Source organism: Thamnophis elegans, chromosome 13, assembly GCF_009769535.1.
Source record: "Thamnophis elegans isolate rThaEle1 chromosome 13, rThaEle1.pri, whole genome shotgun sequence".
Lineage (NCBI taxonomy): Eukaryota > Metazoa > Chordata > Lepidosauria > Squamata > Colubridae > Thamnophis > Thamnophis elegans.
In genome coordinates, this window is record NC_045553.1 from 6,917,807 (window position 1) to 6,938,370 (window position 20,564).

Genomic DNA, 20,564 nt, shown 5'->3' on the forward strand with positions numbered 1-20,564 from the left:
AGGTAACAACGTTCTGTGCCCCTTTGATATTGAGTCATGCCAGCCACATGACCACGGAGACGTCTTCGGACAGCGCTGGCTCTTTGGCTTTGAAACGGAGGTGAGCAATGCCCCCTAGAGTCGGGAACGACTAGCACATGTGTGCGAGGGGAACTTTTACCTTTATCTTAAAGCTTGGCTCATTAACCTTAGTTAGGCTTTTGATGGCTTAATCATTCCCATAAACCCAGTTCCTTCTGGTAGCTAGGTGACTCTACAGGTAGTCCTCAACCTATCACCACAATTGAGCCCCAAATTTTTGTTAAGTGAAACATTTGTTAAGTGAGTTTTGCCCCATTTTACGACCATTCTTGCCGCAGTTGTCAAATGAGCCAGTGCCGCTGTTTAGTAACAGGACTGTTAAGTGAATCAGGCTACCCCTTTGCTTGTCAAAAGGTCACCAAAGGTCATCATGTGAGCCCCCCCCCCCAAGGACACTGCAACCGTCATAAATACGAGTCTCTTGCCAAGGATCTGGATTTTGATCACATGAGCAATAGCTGTGAGGGTGAAAAACTCATTAAGTCACTTTTCAGTGCCATTGTAACTTCGAATGGTCACTAAGTGAACTGTTTTAAGTTGAGGACTTCCTGTATTGTGTGATATCAGAGAATTGGTTCGTTTGGTAACCAAGTTAACTTAGTTATGAGGTGTGAGGGATCTATTCCAAACTCTGGTCTTTAAAACTCCTCGTCCTGAACAGGTTTTATTTTGATAATTGTTTCAATTATTGTTTGGGAAATCCCCCCCAATTTGCTATAAGGTGGGAGGTTGTATAAATGTTTGAAATGAAAGGAAGAAGTGATTGTCCATCCTTGCCAAAAAAAACTTGTGTGAAGAAGAGTAGAACACTATTTTTAATTGTTGAGTGACTTTCAAAGAAAAAACATTTGTCCTTCCTGCCAGCTTGGAAAGTAGAAAACATCTTTTTTTTCCTTACAAATCTACAAAAGACTATTTCTCCTCGCATCCCCTCTCCCCAATCTTGGTTGACACCCCTGAGCAAAAATTAGGTATTCAGGCCATTACTTGTCAAAGTGAAATGTTAAAGAGTTAGCCACAACTGTGGCAAGTGAGGTCGAAAACAGGGCAAAACTCACTGAACAAATATCCCACTTAGCAACAGAAATTTTGGCCTCCCCTGTGGAGTGTAAGGAAAGGATAGGCAGTACACAATAACAGAGTTGGAAGGGATCTTGGAGGTCATCTAGTCCAACCCCCTGCTTAGGCAGCAAACACTATAACATTTCAGACAAATGGATAGCCAGTCTCTTCTTAAGAACTTCCATTGTTGGAGCATTCACAACTTCTGGAGCATTCACAACTTCTGGTGGCAAGCTGTTCCACTGGTTAATTGTCACGGTCAGGAAATTTCTCCTCAGTTCTAGGACCGTTGCTTCTCTCCTTGGTTAATTTCCACCCATTGTTTCTTGTCCTGCCCTCAGGTGGTTTGGAGAATAGGTTGACCCCCTCTTAACAGAATAACAGGGTTGGGAGGGACCTTGGCGGTCCTCTAGTCGAACCCCCTGCTTAGGCAGGAAACCCTTCACCTCTTCAGGCAAATGGTTATCCAACATTTCCTTAAAAACTTCCAGTGTTGGAGCATTCACAACTTCTGGAGGCCAGTTGTTCCACTGATTAATTGTTCTCACTGTCAGGAAATTTCTCCTCAGTCCTAAATTGCTTCTCTCCTTGATTAGTTTCCACCCATTGCTTCTTGTCCTGCCCTCAGGTGCTTTGGAGAATAGTTTGACTCCCCCTTTGTTTGTGGCAGCCCCTCAAATATCAGAAGTAGTTGTGTTCAGGCCTTCTATTTCCCAATGAGGCCAGGACTCTGGTGCCCAGTTTTAAAAAAAGCCCCCATTAAATGACAGTTTTGTGCTAGGCCTCAGACCAGAAAATGCAAAAGGAGCCATAGAAACACAAAGAGGGAAGAGTGGACACTTCTCAGTTCCTCTGAAGTAGGGAGTCAGAATGCTGGATCCCCTATTTAAATTCCCTTCCTTACTAATTTCCTTCCATTTCCCTTTTTCCCTTCCATCCTCCCTGCCATCTTCCTTCCATCCATCCATCCCCCCGTTTTCCTTTTTGCCTTCCATTCTCTCGCGTTTTCCTTCCTTCCATCCAACCATCCTCCCATTTTCCTTCCTCCTATTTTCCTTCTTTCCTTCCTTCTCTCATTTTTCTTCCATCCAACCATCCTCCCATTTTTCTTCCTTCCACTCTACTTCCTGTTTTCCTTCCATCCATCTCTCCCATTTTCCTCCCTCCCATTTTCCTTTTTCCTTCCATCCTCCCATTTTCCTTCCTCCCATTTTCCTTCTTCCATTATCCCTCCTGTTTTCCTTTTTCCTTCCATTCTCTCTCATTTTTCTTCCTTCCATCTAACCATCCTCCCATTTTCCTTCCTCCCATTTTCCTTCTTTCCTTCCATTATCCCTCCTGTTTTCCTTATTTCCTTCCTTCTCTCATTTTTCCATCCATCCAACCATCCTCCCATTTTTCTTCCTTCCATTCTAATTCCTGTTTTCCTTCCATCCATCTCTCCCATTTTCCTCCCTCCCATTTTCCTTTTTCCTTCCATCCTCCCATTTTCCTTCCTCCTATTTTCCTTCTTCCATTATCCCTCCTGTTTTCCTTTTTCCTTCCATTCTCTCATTTTTCTTCCTTCCATCCAACCATCCTCCCATGTTCCTTCCTCCCATTTTCCTTCTTTCCTTCCATTATCCCTCCTATTTTCCTTTTTCCTTCCATTCTCTCTCATTTTTCTTCCTTCCATCCAACCATCCTCCCATTTTCCTTCCATTCTACTTCCTGTTTTCCTTCCATCCATCCCCTCCCATTTTCCTCCCTCCCATTTTCCTCTTTTTCCATCCTCCCATTTTCCTTCCTCCTATTTTCCTTCTTTCCTTCCTTCCTTCCATTTACCCTCCTGTATTCCTTCCATCCAACCATCCTCCCATTTTCCTCCCTCCCATTTTCCTCCTTCCTCTCGGCTTCTTTTTTATTGCATTGCAAAATTTCAATGGCGTTGTTGTTTTTATTTAAAAAAAAAAAACGTTAAGAAAGAAAAGATGCCGGAGGTATATTCTCCACTTAAAAAAAAAAAAAAAGTCCCGTGAGAATGCGTACGTCGTTTGGTCACCACTCTAACTTTTCCTAGCTCTCTGCGTCCGGGACGGGGGAGGGTGTGGGGGACGGAGGGGAGGAGCTCCTGTCATGCGCCTGCGCAGAAGAGCCTTCCCGACTTCTCTTTGAACCACGTGTGTGGGGGGTGTGTGTTCCAGAACGCGATTGCGTCACAGCGAGTTTCAAGGAGATTCCGGGCGTCTCTTTCGCAGCGACTGCCGGAGCGAAGCCGGTGCAATCGCAGCAGCCAGCGACCTCACCATGCCCAGGGGCAGCCGGAGCGTGCCGTCTCGCTCGACCAGGTAGGCGTGGGAGAGGTAGCCCACCCACCCAACTCTCGAAGCCCCCTCCTCAAAAAAGGACACGAGCTTTGCTCCTGCCACTCTTTCGCCTTCTTCCTCCCATCGGGTTAGAAGCCCAACGACTCCTGTCCAAGGTCAGAAGGCAGGAGAAGCACTCTGTGCATGCTCAGGAGAGCCCCGTCTTGGGGAGGACAAGGGGGTCCTTGTGTTTAAAAGAGTCTCGGCCAATTCCAAACGTTTTGGGGTTTTTTCTCTTGGACTCTTGCCTTCCGTGACGGGGAAGCGCTCTGTGCATGCTCAGGAGCCCCGTCTTGGGGAGGACAAGGGGCGGGCGGGGTTTAAAAAGCCACGGGTAGGGGGTCTCAGCCGATTTCAAAAGTTTTTGGGTCCCCCCCCTCGGACTTTTTCCTCCGAGGAAGGGAGATGGGGAGCGCTCTGTACATGCTCAGGAGAGCCCCGTCTTGGGGAGGACAAGGGGGTCCTTGTGTTTAAAAGGGTCTCGGCCAATTCCAAACGTTTTGGGGTTTTTTCTCTTGGACTCTTCCCTTCCGTGACGGGGAAGAGCTCTGTGCATGCTCAGGAGCCCCGTCTTGGGGAGGACAAGAGGCGGGCGGGGTTTAAAAAGCCACGGGTGGGGTTCTCAGCCGATTTCAAAAGTTTTTGGGTTCCCCCCACTCTCTCTCGAACTCTTTCCACCGAGGAAGGGAGACGGGGAGCGCTCTGTGCATGCTCAGGAGCCCCGTCTTGGGTAGAACAGGGGGGGGGGTATGTTTAAAAGGCCACGAGTGGGGTCTCAACCAATTTCAAAAGCTTTGGGGGTTTTCCCTCTCTCTCTCCTGGACTCTTTCCTCCGAGGAAGGGAGACGGGGAGCGCTCTGTGCATGCTCAGGAGCATTATCTTGGGGAGGATGGAGATTGTTTGTGTTTAAAAAGCCACAGGTGGGGTTTCAGCCAGTTTCAAAAGCTTTTGGGTTTCTTGGCCTCTTCCCTCCGAGGGAGGAAGACTTGGAGTGCTCTGTGCATGCTCAGGAGCCCTGTCTTTGGGAGGACAGGGTTGCCTGTATTTAAAAGGCCTCCGGTGGTTCTCAGCCAACTTCAAAAGCCTTTGGGGGTCCCCCCTCTCTCTTGGTCTCTTTCCTCTGAGGAGCGGAGTGGGGGAGCACTCCGTGCATGCTCAGGAGTATCAATTTTGGGGGGATTTTAGCTTGCTTTATTAAAAAAAGAGAGTAGAGATTGTACAAAATTTAGGATTGTAAAAAAACAAAAGTTGCAGAGACTTGGTGAAAATGGAAGGTAGGAATATTGAGGACATTCTCTGCCTTGAGTTGATCAAATAGTTTTTAAAATTGGGATAAAACAAGGAGGTTGATTCTCCCTCTTTCCCTGGGAAAAAAGGCCCTAGTGATTTTATTTTCCAAAGAAAGATCAAAAGGAAAGCATCTTATGCAGGTTCAAGAGCACTTCGATGCTTCAATTATATCTTGCTTTAATTAGAGCTTTTTGGGATTCAAACTTTGTAGTATCATGTTCTCTTCTTCCTCTCCTCCACCCAGCCATAAATCTCACAGTATTTAAACTCCTGGTAAACCTGCTCATCCCTACCCTGAATGAATGGCATCTCAAGGTCTTAATATCTTTGGTATTATTATCACCTGTATTTTTCCCTTGGCGCACACAGTATGTCCTTTTTCTCTTTCCCTCCGTAACAACAATCGAGGTAGGTTAGGCTTGAGATGAGAGCATCTGTGGCCAGGGGAGGGGAGAGAGAGTGTGGAACATATTTCTCCTTGTTCTTAGTGATAAAAATAAGGTGGCAAAGTCTACTTAAAGTTTCCTAAATAAGCTTCCAAGCAGACGGATCAGCTTAGAGCTGTCCGTCTTATTTAAATAATAAGACACTAGGGATTTGAACCTCTGAACTGCCAACCTTTCGGATGGTTGCGTCTGTGTGTGACACATACTTATTGTGGGAAGAAAAGGCCAAGCCTTAGCATGTGGGCGATCAAAGATTTTAAGAGATTGCAAAGTCTCGGGTGGAAAGATTAAAAACATGTGGTTTTGGGGGGTCAATTTACCTGTTGAAAAAGACGAGAAGAGCGGCTGTGTTGTGTAGGACTTATTTTGTGAAAAAGTTTGGAAAAGAACGCCTGCGTGGAGAATTCGCATCCCAAGGTCACACTTGCTCTTCCAAGGTTGCTTTTCCAAAAGGCAAACTGGACTTTCTTGTTTGTTTTGTTTTTTTCCTCCCTTGAAAACATTTCTCTTCTCATCCAAGAAGTTTATATGCTATATCGGGGTTTCAGTTCAATTGCATAAGACCCTGATGGCGAACTGATGACACGCCTGGCAGAAGTGGCACGCAGAGCCCTCTCTGTGGCCACGTGCACTGTAGCCAGCTGGTCTTCTGGATTCTGGCGTGCCAGCCAGCTGGTCTCCGCGGGCGCCGGAACACCAGAAAACTGCCCCAAAAATGGCCTGAAAATGGCCCGAAAAACAGCCAAAAAAACCCAGGCATTTTTCAGGCTATTTTCAGGCCGGTTTTGGGGCTGTTTGATAGGCTAAGAACGGCACAAAAACAGCCTGGTAACAGTCTGAAAAATGGCCTGAAAACGGCCCCAAAACAGGCAATTTTGGGGCTGTTTTCAGGCCATTTTTTCAGGCCATTTTCAGGCTGGGTTTTGGGCTGTTTTTTAGGCTGAAAACTGCGCAAAAACGGCCTGAAAAATGGTCCGAAGAATGGCCTGAAAATGGCCCCAAAATGGCCAAAACCCAGGCAATTTTTCACACCATTTTTCAGGAGGTTTTATGGGCCATTTTCAGGCCAGTTTGGGGGCTTTTTTTAGGCCGAAAAGAGCCTGAAAACGGCCCAGAAGAACAGCTCAAAAATGGCCCCCAAACCAGTCAATTTTTCAGGCCATTTTCAGGCCATTTTTGGAGCCATTTTCAGGCTGGGTTTTGGGCTGTTTTTTTAGGCCAAAACCGGCCTGAAAACAGCCCCCAAAACAGGCATGCGCACTCCGGCCAGCTTGTGTTTGCGTTTCTGGCACTCTAGTTGCGCGCAAATGCATGTGCATGCACGGACCTTCCGATTTGGGCACTCAGTGCCGAAAAGGTTCAGAATATGAAGGAGGTGTGTTTGTGTTTTTATTTTTATAATGTACCCTGGAGATGGCCTTTGGTTTCGTTGTACGAGGTGCAGTGGCTACCAAGTTAAACTAAATTAAAGCTCCTTCAATTCCATAGAACAGAAAGCGAAATGTTTTCAGTAGGGGGGGGGGGGAACAAACAGACAAGAAACTCCAGTTGCCTTTTGGAAAATTACCTTTGAGGCCTCTGGAATAAAGCAGGATGACCTGGGCGGATTATGAGTGAATAGAAAAGGAGATTTGTTCGTCCTGACTGACTGCCTTCTGGATGATTCAGCTAAAAAGGAATTGAGAGGAGAGGTCAGGGAATATAAGCTGTTAGACCAAAAGCCACATTGGGGAAAGAGGCTCCAGGGAGATTTAGTTTTAGTGCCTGCTCAGCCATGGAGACTTTCTGGGAGGTTTTCGGGAGCAGCCAAAAAAGCGAATGGATGTATAAACAAGAGGCATAGAATCAAAACCACATGAAATCTTAGTAGCGCTTTATAAAGCCTTAGTAAGGCCACATTTGGAATGTTGTTGTTAGTTGCGAAGTATCCAGGACCATCGCAACCCCATGGGCACCGTTTCTCCAGGCCTTCCTGTCCTCTACCATCCTCTGGAGTCCATTGAAGCTCACGCCGGCTGCTTCAGTGACTCCATCCAGCCACCTCCTTCTCTGCCGTCCCCTTCTTCTTTTGCCCTCCATCGTTCCCAGCATGAGGCTCTTCTCCAGGGAACCCTTCCTTCTCATTAGGTGGCCAAAGGATTTGAGTTTCCTCTTCAGGATCTGGCCTTCTAAAGAGCAGTCAGGGTTGATCTCCTCGGTTCCACCACAAAACCGCGGTCAACTAAAGCGCGCTCGACGAAACCGCGTACCTGACGTCATCACAGCGCGACGAAAAAAGCACGCTGTGAGCGGTAAAGCTAAAATTAACGCGTAAACCTAAACCTAACCCCCCGAAACCTAACCCTAAACCTAACCCTAAACCTAACCCTTAACCTAACCCTAAACCTAACGCTAACCCTAAACCTAACCCTAACACTTAACCTAACCCTAAACCTAACCCTAACCCTTAACCTAACCCTAACCCTAACCCTTACCTTAACGTGAATCGGCTTGCTTTAAAAGCGCTTTTTAAAGTGCCCTTTTTTCTCCGCGGTCGTATTTGTCGCGCTGCTGATGACGTCAGGTACGTGCTTTAATCGGGCGCGCTTTAGTGGACCGCGGTTTTGTCATGCCACGGATCTCCTCTAGGATTGACCGGTTGGATGGCCTTGCAGTCCAAGGGACTCTCAGGAGTCTTCTCCAGCACCAGAGTTCAAAGGCCTCCATTCTTTGGCGCTCAGCCTTCCTTATGGTCCAACTTTCACAGCCATCCATTGCAACTGGGAAAACCACAGCCTTGACTATATGCACTTTTGATTGGCAGGGTGATGTCTCTGCTTTTTAGTCTGCTGTCTAGATTTGCCATCGCTTTCCTCCCCGGGAGCAAGCCTCTTTTAATTCCTTGGCTGCAGTCCACATCTGTGGTGATCTTGGAGCCCAGAAACATAAAATCTGTCACTACCTCCATTTCTTCCCCATCTATTTGCCAGGAATTGAGAGGGCCAGATGCTGTGATCTTAGTTTTCTTAATGTTGAGGAAGTCTTGGTAGCACTTTATCAATCCTTAGTAAGGCCACACCTGGAATACTGCATACAGTTTTGGTCACCACATTATAAAAAAAGACGTTGAGACTTTGGAAAAAATCTCAGAGAAGAGCAATTAAGATGATTAAAGGCCTGGAGACCAAAAGCACACACACACACATACATGCAGAGATTGGGCATGTCTAGTTTAATGCAGAGAAAAGAGTAGGAGTGACATGATAGCAGTATTCCAGTATTTGAGGGGCTGCCACAAAGAAGGGGGGGTGTTCAACTTATTTTCCAAAACACCAGAAGGCAGGTCAAGAAAACAGTGGGTGGAAACTACTCAAGGAGAGAAGCAACTTGGAATGAAGGAGAAACAGAGAGGACAATTGTCCCAAAGGTGCTTTTTCCATGACCTGGATGACTGGGAATCTCTACAGACATTTAGTGAGGACAATTAACCAGTGGAACAGCTTGCTACCAGAAGTTGTGCATGCTGCATCACTCAAAGTTTTTAAAGAAGAGACTGGGCATCTGTTTGTCTGAAATGGTGTAGGGTCTCCTGCTTGAGCAGGGGGCTGGACTAGAAGACCTCCCAAGGTCCCTTCCAGCTCTATTCTGATCCAATCAGCAGGGAGATGGTGAGTTCTAGTCCTGCCTTAGGCATGAAAACTGATTGGGTGACTATTGTGGCCCAGCAGGAGCCGTTGGAGCTGCCACCAGACTCCGACAGCGAGGGGCCCTATGAGTCGGCTCTGGAGGATGTGGAGGACCCTGGACAGGGTTCCGACTCCAAGCAGGGCGCAGAGAGACTAGTTAGCCACCAGGAGGCACCTGAGCCTTGGACCAGTGGGGAGGAGACAAGGGGGAGAGATCCGGATGCCAGTAGTGAGTTGTTCCTGGATGCACGCCATCGAAGAGCTACTAGGCATCAGGAACAGTTGCGAAGTTACAGGAGGTAATTGCACTCAGCTGGTGATCATTAGGTTCCTCTCCAGACTATAAAAAGGCTACTTGTGCACACGCCCCTCTTTGCAGAAGTCAACACAGAATCGAATGTCGGAGAACTTTGTATGAGCTTGGCAGGCTGGATTGCTGCCAAGCCTTGTCTGTGTTTATTGCTCCCCAAGCTTATCTGTGCTGGGTTGCTGCCAAGGACCTGTTTGTCTGTTAATTAAATGCTGTAATTTATCTCTGGCTCAGAGTGTGCTTTGGTGTGGAATGAGGGGGGTCAGAACAGGTGACCATGGGCCAATCACCAGGAGACTGTGAATTCTAATTTCTGCTTTAGCCCTCAAAGCCAACTGGGCGATTTTTGGACCAATCGGTTAGGAGACGGTAAATTCTAGTTCTGCCTTAGGCATGGAAGCTGATTGGGTGACCTTGGGCCAATCAGCAGGAGGCTGTGAATTCTAGTTTATACCTTAGCCATGAAAGCCAGCTGGGCGACTTCGGGCCAGTTTTTTCTCTCTCTTTCAGTTGAACCCACAGGGTTATTGTTGTGGGGAAAACAGGAGGAGAAATGCCTGTTGGATATGTTTTCTCCCTTGAGTTATTTGTCAAAACAATCCAAAGAAGGATACGAATGAATGAATGAATGCTACAAAAACTCACCTTCTCCCTTTTTTTTCTCTCTCTCTCTCTTTCCATCCCAGCAATGCGGTAGCTTCCCATGCCCCGCCTCCTGCTCATCCGCCTCCTTCCGCCATGACTGCCCCGACTCAGCCTCAACAACCAGGCTTGATGGCCCAGATGGCTACCACGGCAGCAGGGGTGGCCGTGGGCTCCGCCGTGGGCCACGTGGTGGGAGGCGCTCTCACAGGAGCGTTCAGTGGCGACAGCAGCTCCTCCCAGCCGGCCAAAGTGGCTAGCAGCCCTGTCCAGGTGAGACTCACGTTGGAGGAACCCACAACATGTGGTAAATGGAGTCAGGTCCATCAGAAAGGTCGGCAGTTCAGAGGTTCGAATCCCTAGCGCCCGCGTAACGGGGTGAGCTCCTGTTACTTGTCCCAGCTTCTGCCAACTTTGCAGTTCGAAATCACGTATAAAAATAGGAACCACCTTTGGTAGGAAGGGAACAGCGTTCTGTGTGCCTTCGGTGTTGAGTCATGCCAGCCACATGACCACGGAGATGCCTTTGGACAGTGCTGGCTCTTCGGCTTTGAAACGGAGATGAGCACTGCCCCCTAGAGTCAGGAACGATGAACAGATATGTGCGAAGGAAACTTTTACCTTTAATAAAGTTCTCCAGTTTCTATTTTCCCCCTCTATTATCCAGCCTTTGATAAATAGCAATAGCAGTTAGACTTATATACCGCTTCATAGGGCTTTCAGCCCTCTCTAAGCGGTTTACAGAGTCAGCACATTGCCCCCACAGTCTGGGTCCTCATTTCCCCCACCTTGGAAGGATAGAAGGCTGAGTCAACCTTGAGCCGGTGAGATTAGAACCGCTGAACTGTAGATAACAGTCAGCTGAAGTGGCCTGCAGTACTGCACCCTAACCACTGCGCCACCTGGGCTCTCAAATCCCATATTAAAAAACATTCCGTATCTTCTTTATCTTTAATGTCAATTTATCCATTTCTGCACAATCTGGTATTTTTTTTTTAAATTGCATTTTCTTCCGTCTCTTCCTTGGCTGCCTCTAGGAATCCCGGCAGATACCAACCCACCAGCCATCCCAGTATGGACCTTGCCTCTACGAGATGAGGCAGTTCCTGGATTGTGCTACTAACCAGAGTGACCTGACCTTGTGCGAGGGCTTCAACGAAGCCTTGAAGCAATGCAAGCAAGCCAGTGGTGAGTATTACCATGGTGGAGGAGAAAGGAGATATCTTGGCGAAGGTTGGAAGGAGTCTGGTTGCTGTTGTGGCCCGCCAGTGGAGCTGGTGGCAGATTCGGACAGTGAGGAGGGTTGGGGAGGAACCTGGGCCAGTCCTGGAGTCTGGGGAAGGCTCTGATGAAGGCTCTGTGTCGGAGGCAGAGGGGGGGGGGCAGAGCCCTATGCCAGTTATCAGCTGCCTTCGGAGCCAGACATCAGTGGGGCAGACGAACAGCTGGAGCCTGTTCCCAGTGTGTGCATGCGCAGAGTTGCCAGACGAAGGGAGCAGCTAAAGAACAGGTGTCGACTTGGGAGTAAGGCCACAGGTGGACTGTGCATGGCTCCTCCCAGAGGAAATAAAAGAGGAGCGAAAGGGGAGTGGAGTTTGCAGGAGACCATTAGTTCGTTTCATTGGTTCGTGACTCTCCGAGACTCCTTGCCAAGTTTTGCAGGGATCGGCCTGGCAGTTTTCCAAGCCAGAGAAGGTCAGTGACTGTAAATCCTCCCTTGAAAGACTTTGCTGGAGGTGAATGAGCAGAATTCACAGCAAATTAATAAAAGGGTTTTTTGTCAGGATGAGGAGTTTGCTTCAGGCTCTTGGGAAGCCTCGGTCAGAACAGTTGCCCCACAATTTATGAAAAAGGTGTTAGCTTTTGTGAGCTGCATCTCAACTTCCTCAGATGCTTGATTAATGGTGGATTCAAATTTGGTGCGTGGGTGGGCAGTCAGGTGGTTTAGAAATCAGCAGACTACGTCGGAGAGGCATCACAAGGACCTGATTGTCTACTAACTCTTGTTTCCCCCAAAATAAGACCTCTCTGGAAAATAAGCCCGATCGGGACTTTGGAGCGCATGCACTAAAATAAGCCCTCCCTGAAAATATTGCAACACAGCAGCAGCCATGAGGTGACCACGCTCACCGCCTCCTGCACCTCAAAGATAATAAGACCTTCCCGAAAACAAGGCCAAGCGCTTATTTCGTGTGTGTGTGTCAAAAGAAAATAAGATTCTATCTTATTTTCAGGGAAACACAGTAATTTTTTTAGAAGGCCATTCTGTTTCTGGAGACCTTTTTTAAAAAAAAATTTTAAAATTTTTTTTATTCTCTTATGTAGAGTTACAAATATACATTCACATAGTTATTGTTCTTATTTCTCACTTTTGCATATTTATATGGAATTAATATCTATGTTCAAGAATGAGATAGAGAAAAACATAGCTAGGACATGATAATGAAGAAAAGGGAATAAGAAAGGATAAGCATAAAATTATAAGCATTTAAAAAATATTATAACAGGGTTTGCGGGAATACCATCCCCGAAAATACACCAGTTCAGAGTTGAAAAGCGATAACCACATTAACAGGAAAGGAAGAGAGGAGAAGAGAGGGAGAGAAGGAAGAAAGAGGAAAGGAGAGGAAGGTGGGAAGGGAGAGAAAGAGAAGGAGAGAGGGTAGGAGGGGGAAGAGGAATAGAGGAGTAGGGGAGAGGTAAGGGAATAAGAAATGATACTAAACTATATCGGAGTTTGCAGAAATTTCATCCCAAGAAAACAAACTGAGATTTGAAAGAGACACCTATAACAACAGAAAGAGAAAGGGAGAGAGGTGGAGAGAATGAGAGGAAGAGGAGGGAAAAAAGAAAGAGGTAAGAAGAGAAGTGTAGAAGGGAGAGAAGGGTGGAAGGGAGAGAAAGAGAAGGAGAGAGTATAGGAAGGGGAAGAGGAAGAGAGGAGTAGGGGAGAGGCAAGGGAAGAAGGAAAGGGTAAGGAGAGGAGGAAGGAAATAAATAGAGAAGGTGAAAAGAAAAGAATAAGGTGGTGACAATACAAAATAGGTATACGAGATGATAAGCAAAGCAACCCAGAATGTATGTTTATGGAGATCTTTTGTGGTAGGGGGGAATCCTTGAACTTTAGCTCTTTCGATGGTGCTTTTAAAGTCGCTCTTCCACCCAAATGGTCCCTTTTAGCTCTGTGGTGGAGGTCGAAATCCTCTGATACAATCCTTGTTTTGAATCCCAAGGGCAAACATGAGCCCATTAATTCTTGAGTTCAAAATTCGGACCTCTTTGGCCTATGTAGGAACCAAAGGGCCATTGCTATCAGGTCATATGAGAGCAGTGTTTCTCAACCTTCGCAGCTTGAACATGGGTGGACTTCAACTCCCAGATAATTCCTTGTTGGTTGGGGGATTTGGAGAGTTGAAGTCAACCCATTTTCCAACCGCCAAGGTTGAGAAACACCTTTGGAGGATGAGCGCACGAAGGCACCACAAATCTTATCTATATCTTAGACTTACATATCCACTGTGCTTTCCAGCCCTCTCTCTAAGCGGTTTACAGAGTCAGCCTCTTGCCCCCAACAATCTGGGTCCTCATTTTACCCACCACGGAAGGATGGAAGGCTGAGTCACCCTTGAGCCTGCCTTATTCTCGTAAGGTCCCCAAGGGAATGGGGCTTGGTGATTTATAGTCTGCTCCAGATATGACTCTGTTTGATTCTTAAGACAAATGGGGACGATTGTTTGCTGAAATGCAATCCTCTTTAGAACGAGCACTGGTTTTTATTGATCCAGCCCCTCTGGGCTCTGTACCAGCTACTGCCACTATTTTGAGGAGGAGAAAGTATGTACGGAATGAAATAATGTCACAGCACGCAATGAACAGGAGATGGCTAGGTAAGCGCTACTGAGAGGCTCCAGGAGTGAAAATAATGGTTCCAGGAGCTCACTGGCTAAGAATCTCAACAGAGTAAGCTCATCCTCAAAATAAGTCAGTAAGATTGATAGATGATTAGATAGATAGATAGATAGATAGATAGATAGATAGATAGATAATATAGATGATAAATGATAGATAGATAGATAGATAGATAGATAGATAGATAGATAGATAGATACAAAGATAGAGAGACAGAGAGAGAGAGACAGACAGGTAGACAGACACGAGACAGAGACAGATATATAGATATACATTTTCCTCCTGTTGATGGCAAAGCAGCAATGGGTTAGATCAGGGGTAGTCAACCTTTTTATACCTACCGCCCACTTTTGTCTCTCTGTTAGTAGTAAAAATTTCTAACCACCCACCAGTTCCAGAGTAATGGTGATTTATAAAGTAGGGAAGTAACTTTATAAAATTTATAAAGCAGAGTTACAGCAAACCCCTACTGTCCACCATGAAAGCTTGAACGCCCACTAGTGAGCGGTATGGACCAGTTTGACTACCACTGGGTTAGATTGTCATCACCAGCCACTCAGCTTTAATCCTTCTTTCCTTTCCTTTCCTTTCCTTTCCTTTCCTTTCCTTTCCTTTCCTTTCCTTTCCTTTCCTTTCCTTTCCTGCCTTCCTTCCTGCCTTCCTTCCTTCCCTTGGGTGGTTTAGGGGTGTGGAATTTTTGGTGTGTGTGGGTGTGTGTGGGGATTGTCATGTGTGTTGGGCCTGGTCTCTGGTGTTATGTGAATTTTGTTGTATGGGTATACTGTGTATATACGTACAATAACAATAAAGTATTCTTCTCCCTTCCTTCCTTCCTTCCTTCCTTCCTTCCTTCCTTCCTTCCTTCCTTCCTTCCTTCCTTCCTTCCTTCCTTCCTTCCTCCCTCCCTCCCTCCCTCCCTCCCTCCCTCCCTCCCTCCCTTCCCTTCCCTTCCCTCCCCCTCCCTTCCCCTCCCTTCCCCTCCCATTCACTTTCCCAAATAAAAGATCTGAAATGTTAGAACTCTGCTTGATGGGGGGGTGGCGGGACAGAAATCCCATTCGCATTCCCTGTCCATCCTTGGGTGCAATTCAGAGCCCTGTGCCGCCGGGGTCTCTCCATCGCTTGGATGAAAACCGTCTTGCAAGTTGAGGCCAACTTCTCCTGTCTCTCTTTTGCAGGTGTGGCTTCCCTTCTCTGAAGAAACGAGGAAGGTCAACACGGGGACACAGGAGAATTAGCAGAGAACCTGGCCAGCTCAACCTGGTTTTCTCAGTTGTAGATTTATAAGCAAGGAAAGGTTTTCAAATGCAAGGACAAAATTGATTTTTGTACAGAGGGAAGTCAAATAAAAGCAGGTGGTTTATTTAAAGCTAGCATCTGAGTGCCGGCTCCTGTTTGTTTACGTCCGTGTGAATTGGGGGTTTAAAAGAGGGATATACAGGTAGTCCTTGATTTACAATGGTTCACTTGTAGCTCAAAGTTACAACAGCACTGGAAGAAAGCAACTTACAACTGTTTTTTCACACATCATAACTCTTGCAGCATCAAAACCCAGCAGCTGACTCGTATTTACGACCATTGCGGTGTCCTGGTGAGCAAAATCAACGGGGAATCCAGGTTCACTCAACGACTGGGTTACTCGCTTAACAACTGCAGTGATTCACTTAACAAATGTGGCAAGAAAAGTTGTAAAATGGGGCGAAACTCACTTCACTCGCTTAGCAGTGGAAATTTTGGGAACCATTGTGGTCGTAACTCGGGGATTACCTGTAGAATTAGCCAAACAAGTCTGTCCGGGAATTGAATGTGAAGATTTTTGAAGGATGGCATCTAACAGATCTTTCTCCAAATTTGGACCTGGCAGGGTTACAATGCTCGTAATTCCAGCAGAAGGCATCATGTTTAGGAAGGGAAAGGATGATGGTTGATCTTGGGCATTGGGGTTTGATTTGGAATGGCTGCCTACTGAAATTTTGGTGGACACGTTGGACTAGGTCATGGGTGTCAAACTCGCGCAGTCACGCTGACGTCATGTGACGTAACATGATGCTTTCCCCCTTTGTGGAGCTGGGGTGGGCGTGGCCTGTGCATGACGCACCCGGCCCATGGGCCACCAGTCACACACCCCTGGGCTTGGCAAATTCAGGTCCAAAATCCCCGCACTGTGTACAAGCAAGCCATATGATGTTTTAGCACAAGGGTGTCAAACTCGATTTCATTGAGGGCTGCATCAGAGTTGGGGGGGGAATGACACACAGAGTGGGCATGGCCAGCTTGATGTCACTCATATCATGGGCGTCCGTGGGGGCCCGAATGCTCTGCTGGCGGAAATGGGTTCCTGAGCTCCGTTTTCGGCCACGATGGCGTCCTGCAACCCTCTGCCAGTGAAAACAGAGCTTGGGAGTGCTGCGTCCAGGTTGCACTCTGGTCCGTGCCTGACACAAGAGCTGCTGAGCCCTGATTGGCTGAGGAGAAACTGGTGCCAACATATAAGGAGTTGTCAAAAGGCTGACAGCTGCTGTTCCTGTTAGCTGAGCAGTTGATACCCAACTCTCAGCTGATACCCGACTCTCAGCTGATACCCGACTCTCAGCTGTTGTTCGGATTCAGAGCATGTACACTGAGCTGCGCTTAGCATCTGTGCATGGGACAAGCCTCCATTCCAGTTAAGCCTGCAGGAGCTGTTGGGGGTGTGTGCCAAGGGGGTGGGGAGGAGCCGTGGTATCACTTAAACAGAGGGGAGCACTCAGCAGTAGCTCTGAATTCAATTCACTCTGGAGAACAATACAATCCACACTTTGAACGACCTGTTGGTTTGTTTATTCCTTGTTTGCCAACCCCGGAACCTGGCACAAGAGTGGGCCATAACGGAACTTAAAAGAGAGGAGTGACCCACTTTGACCCATGGGCTGGAGGTTCTCCACTTGTCCACTTCATATTTTCTGTTGTGGAAGAGAATGTTGGTAGGACCAAGAGGAACCAACGGTTGGACTCATTCCAACTACAGGGCCTCGCATTGTTATTTTCCGGTTAGTAAATGCTGGACTTTCTTCAGATGTGGGAGATAACAGTGCGCAGGCAGACGGGAGGGGACAGAGGTGGAAAAAGGTTCAGCTTAACCGCGTGGCCCTTTGCTGGGTCTTAATTTAGATCTTAGCATATTGCATAAAGCTCGCAAGGGCAGTAGTGTCAGGTTAAGTCTGGCAATGCAGATCTGGACCTTGGAGATTAACGCTCCCAGCCTGCCAAGGATGAGGCAACCTTGGGAGGGAAAAAAAAAGACATCCTAATAATTCAACACAAGGTCTGTCCCTTCGTTCTCCAAATGGGGGTTTGGCCAAAACCTGATTGGTCGAGGGGTCGTTTGGCTAATGCAGAGAACCAGAAATGCCTTCCCTCTTCTTTGGTGATCGCACAAGCTATGTTTGCCCCCCCCCCACTTCTATAAGCAAACATTTGAAGGCTTTCGTTTTCAGAAGTAGACCGTGTCACTTTGGGTTTTTAAACATTTTGTACCGGGACTGGCCAGCTCTCTAGCTGCTTCTGAATTCCAAGCTTTCCAGAGAGAGGGAGAGAGAGAGAGAGAGAGGGAGAGGGAGAGGAGAGGAGAGAGAGAGGGGAGAGAGGAGAGGAGAGAGGGAGAGAGGGGAGGGAGAGAGAGAGGAGAGAGAGGAGAGAGAGAGGAAGAGAGAGGGAGGAGAGAGAGAGAGGAGAGAGATGGGAGGGAGAGAGAGAGAGGAGAGAGGGAGAGAGGGGGGAGGAAGAGAAAGAGGAGAGAGAGGGGAGAGAGAGGGGGGAGGGAGGGAGAGAGAAGAGAGAGAGGAGAGGGAGAGAGAGGAGAGAGGAGAGGAGAGAGAGGAGAGAGACAGGAGGGAGAGAGAGAGGAGAGAGAGGGAGAGAGGGGAGGGAGAGAGAGAGAGGAGAGAGGGAGGGAGAGAGGGGGGAGGAAGAGAGAGAGAGGAGAGAGAGGAAAGGAGAGTGAGGAGAGAGAGGGGAGGGAGAGAAGAGAGAGAGGAGAGAGAGAGGAGAGAGAGGAGAGAGAGAGACGGAGAGAGGGAGGAGGAGAGAGAGGAGAGGAGAGAGAGACAGGGGAGGGAGAGAGAGAGAAGAGAAAGGTGAGAGAGAGAGAGAGAAAGAGGGAGAGAGAAGGAAAGAAAAAAAACAAAAATAGGAAAGAAAAAATAGAAGGAAAGAAAAGAAAAATAGAAGGGGAAGGAAAAATGGAAAGAAAAAGTAAAAAGAGGGAAGGAAAGATGGATGGAAGAATGGAAGGAAGGAAGGAAAGAGAAAAAGAAAGAAAAAACAAAAAGAAAGGAAAGAAAAAGAAAGAAAGAAAGAAAAAGAAAGAAAGAAAGAAAGAAAGAAAGAAAAGGTTTCCTTACAGTTGTAACTGAAGCAGTATCACCAGTGATGTGCTGGTAAACTTTTAACAAGAGGCTCTACCCACTGTGCTTCATTGCCAGCTGCCAAACAGCTAATGGGTGCTACAGCTGCAGAGGGCCAACTTTGCTTTCAGCTGCCTATCAAACATCCCCCAAAATTAACAACGGACTGTCACAAACCAGCATAAGCTGGCTATACAACACTGCTGGTAACTCTCCTTATTAATGCTTCCCTACAGTTTGGGGAACTTATATGCAAATATCCCAAGGGGTGGGAGTTCATTTGCATTCTTTTTTTGGGGGGGGCTGGTCTATAATTAGTTGTATTTTCAACATTTCTCTGCCATTGCCATCAAATCAACATTTTTATCAGAGATAGTTCTTTTTCCTTTAAAAAAAAAAATAGAGATTGCAAAACTTTGCAAAACTGATTTCTAATATGTCCCTGCTAGCTTCTTTATTCTTGCTTTTGGCGCTCCTGACTGCAAACACTTGGGGTAATATTTTATGCCCAAACTTTGACTGCAAATTGCTCCATTATTGGATGATATGACGGAAAGGGGAATAAATGCATGTTTAAATGAATTGTGGGAGATATTATGTGGGAGTGGGTGGGGGATAAATGCAGGTTAAATTAATTGCACTTGGATCTTATGGAACTGGTAGAGTTTAAGCTACGATCAGTTGGTCCCATTAGGGATCGATGGGCGGAGAGAACCTTTTCATTCAGAGGGTGATTTAGGGAAAATAGATCTGGTAAGGAGCTTACGGCGCTAAGAAACATAACAAGGAAAGGCTAGAAAAGAGAATATAGAATCATGGGTGGAGAGTGGACCTGTTTGTCCTTCAAATTGGCCAGATGAGAAAAAGGGAATCCACGAATTTGATACCTCTACTTTGTTGATGTAGGTTAACACAATCTTGAAAAGCTGACTGTTTTGTCTTCCTGGGGAGCGAGTGAGAACTGAGTTCCAGCTTCTTAATGTTGTCCATGTTTCCAAGGGTCCATGGATTTGAAGTCCATGCTTCAAGCATGCTTGGGCTTCTGCAGACCTTCTCTGAGGTCATCTCTGGTTCTCTACGAGAGCAGCTACCACCCTTCTTTTAACCAACGGGTCTCGGTTGAGCAGAATACTTGGATGACCCAAATGTTAGCTAGACAAAGTGAGTTTTTGAGGAAGGACTGAAGGTTGGAGGTTTCACAGAAGAATTTGGAGTGGCAATTCTAGGTGTAATGGGCAGCGAGAGGAAACGGAGGCAGGTGGAAACAGGATAGCTTTCATCTCAAGGAGATCAAAGAGCAACGTGCTGTCTTCTGCTGCTTGTCCAACCGAAGGATGGATTCCAGGATTCCTGGTATCACAGCATCATCTCAAGAACTTCCAGAAAGGAGCACCTTATCCTGATCGGTGTGTGCTTGTGTCTTCCAACTTGCAGGAGATGCAACGATCTCATTCGCCCAGCCTGTCTCCGTCTCGGCATCCCTGGGGAAAGCCGTTCAGATCTCTTGCACCCTTTCCAGTGGCACCATGGCAACCCACACCGTAAGCTGGCTTCAGCACCAACTGCCAAACCCTCCCAAATACCTTCTGTATTATAAAGATGAATCCAATCAAAGAAGGAAAACCGGAGTCTCAGATAGATTTGCGGCTTCCAAAGATGCCAGCCTTAACTCCTGCTATCTAACCATCTCTGAGGTCCAAGCAGCAGATGAAGCCACCTATTATTGCCTATCATCCACAGGTTCAGAATACCACTGTGCTACACATTATGGAGAAATGAACACAAAAGCCCTACCCCTCGGGGAATTCATTCACGACAGCTGGTAAGAGAGGGCCACCTGGCTGACGGATTCAACTTAAGGTCTGAAGATGTTCTCTAGCTCTGATCAATCATGGAGTTCAATTGGGAAGACAGTTGGCAGAATGTTGCGATATACGTGCAGGTATGCATTCTGCCATACTGTAACACGTATAGAACAGAAGCAATAATTAACCATATGATTAAATCAGTAAACTAAAAGCAATAATTGGCCATATGATTAGATCAGTAAGACAAACTGTCCAACTCCAAGCGTTGATTAAATCAGTACCCTTAACACTAAACAGATCAGCAACCACAGACTTGTAACTAAGCGTTGATAAAATCAGGGGTTACAACTGTTTAACTCTCAAACATTAATTAAGCATTGGATGTTTGCATGATGATAAAAGGTTTATTGACTATGAGTGTTCTTCGAGTCTACATGAGAGTAAATGAGTTACCATATACTGTAAGCTTGCACAATCATGATTGGTCCGCATTGGCTATGTGAATCCACCCCTCCCTTGTGTATGATCAATAAAAGAAGCCCCCAGACTTCGTTCTGGGTCGGTTTCGTCCCGAAGGAAATTCGTGTCCGAGTCTTCTTTCCTCATTGGCTTCATGAACC

General features: G+C 46.8%; 1 protein-coding gene and 1 gene segment (V, D, J or C); both read left to right on the top strand.

Moving 5' to 3' along the window:
- Window positions 1–3,313: 3,313 nt before the first annotated feature.
- On the top strand, window positions 3,314–15,125 carry CHCHD10 (coiled-coil-helix-coiled-coil-helix domain containing 10). Its single transcript, XM_032229848.1, has 4 exons — window positions 3,314–3,470; window positions 9,887–10,115; window positions 10,880–11,030; window positions 14,930–15,125. The coding sequence occupies exons 1-4, from the start codon at window positions 3,430–3,432 to the stop codon at window positions 14,947–14,949; spliced, it is 441 nt and encodes a 146-aa protein (XP_032085739.1). The 5' UTR covers window positions 3,314–3,429; the 3' UTR covers window positions 14,950–15,125.
- A 3,367-nt stretch (window positions 15,126–18,492) lies between these two features.
- On the top strand, window positions 18,493–19,977 carry LOC116517189. The segment is given in 2 exon segments: window positions 18,493–18,630; window positions 19,571–19,977. Coding segments are annotated over 2 exon segments (450 nt in total).
- The last annotated feature ends 587 nt before the right edge of the window (window positions 19,978–20,564 follow it).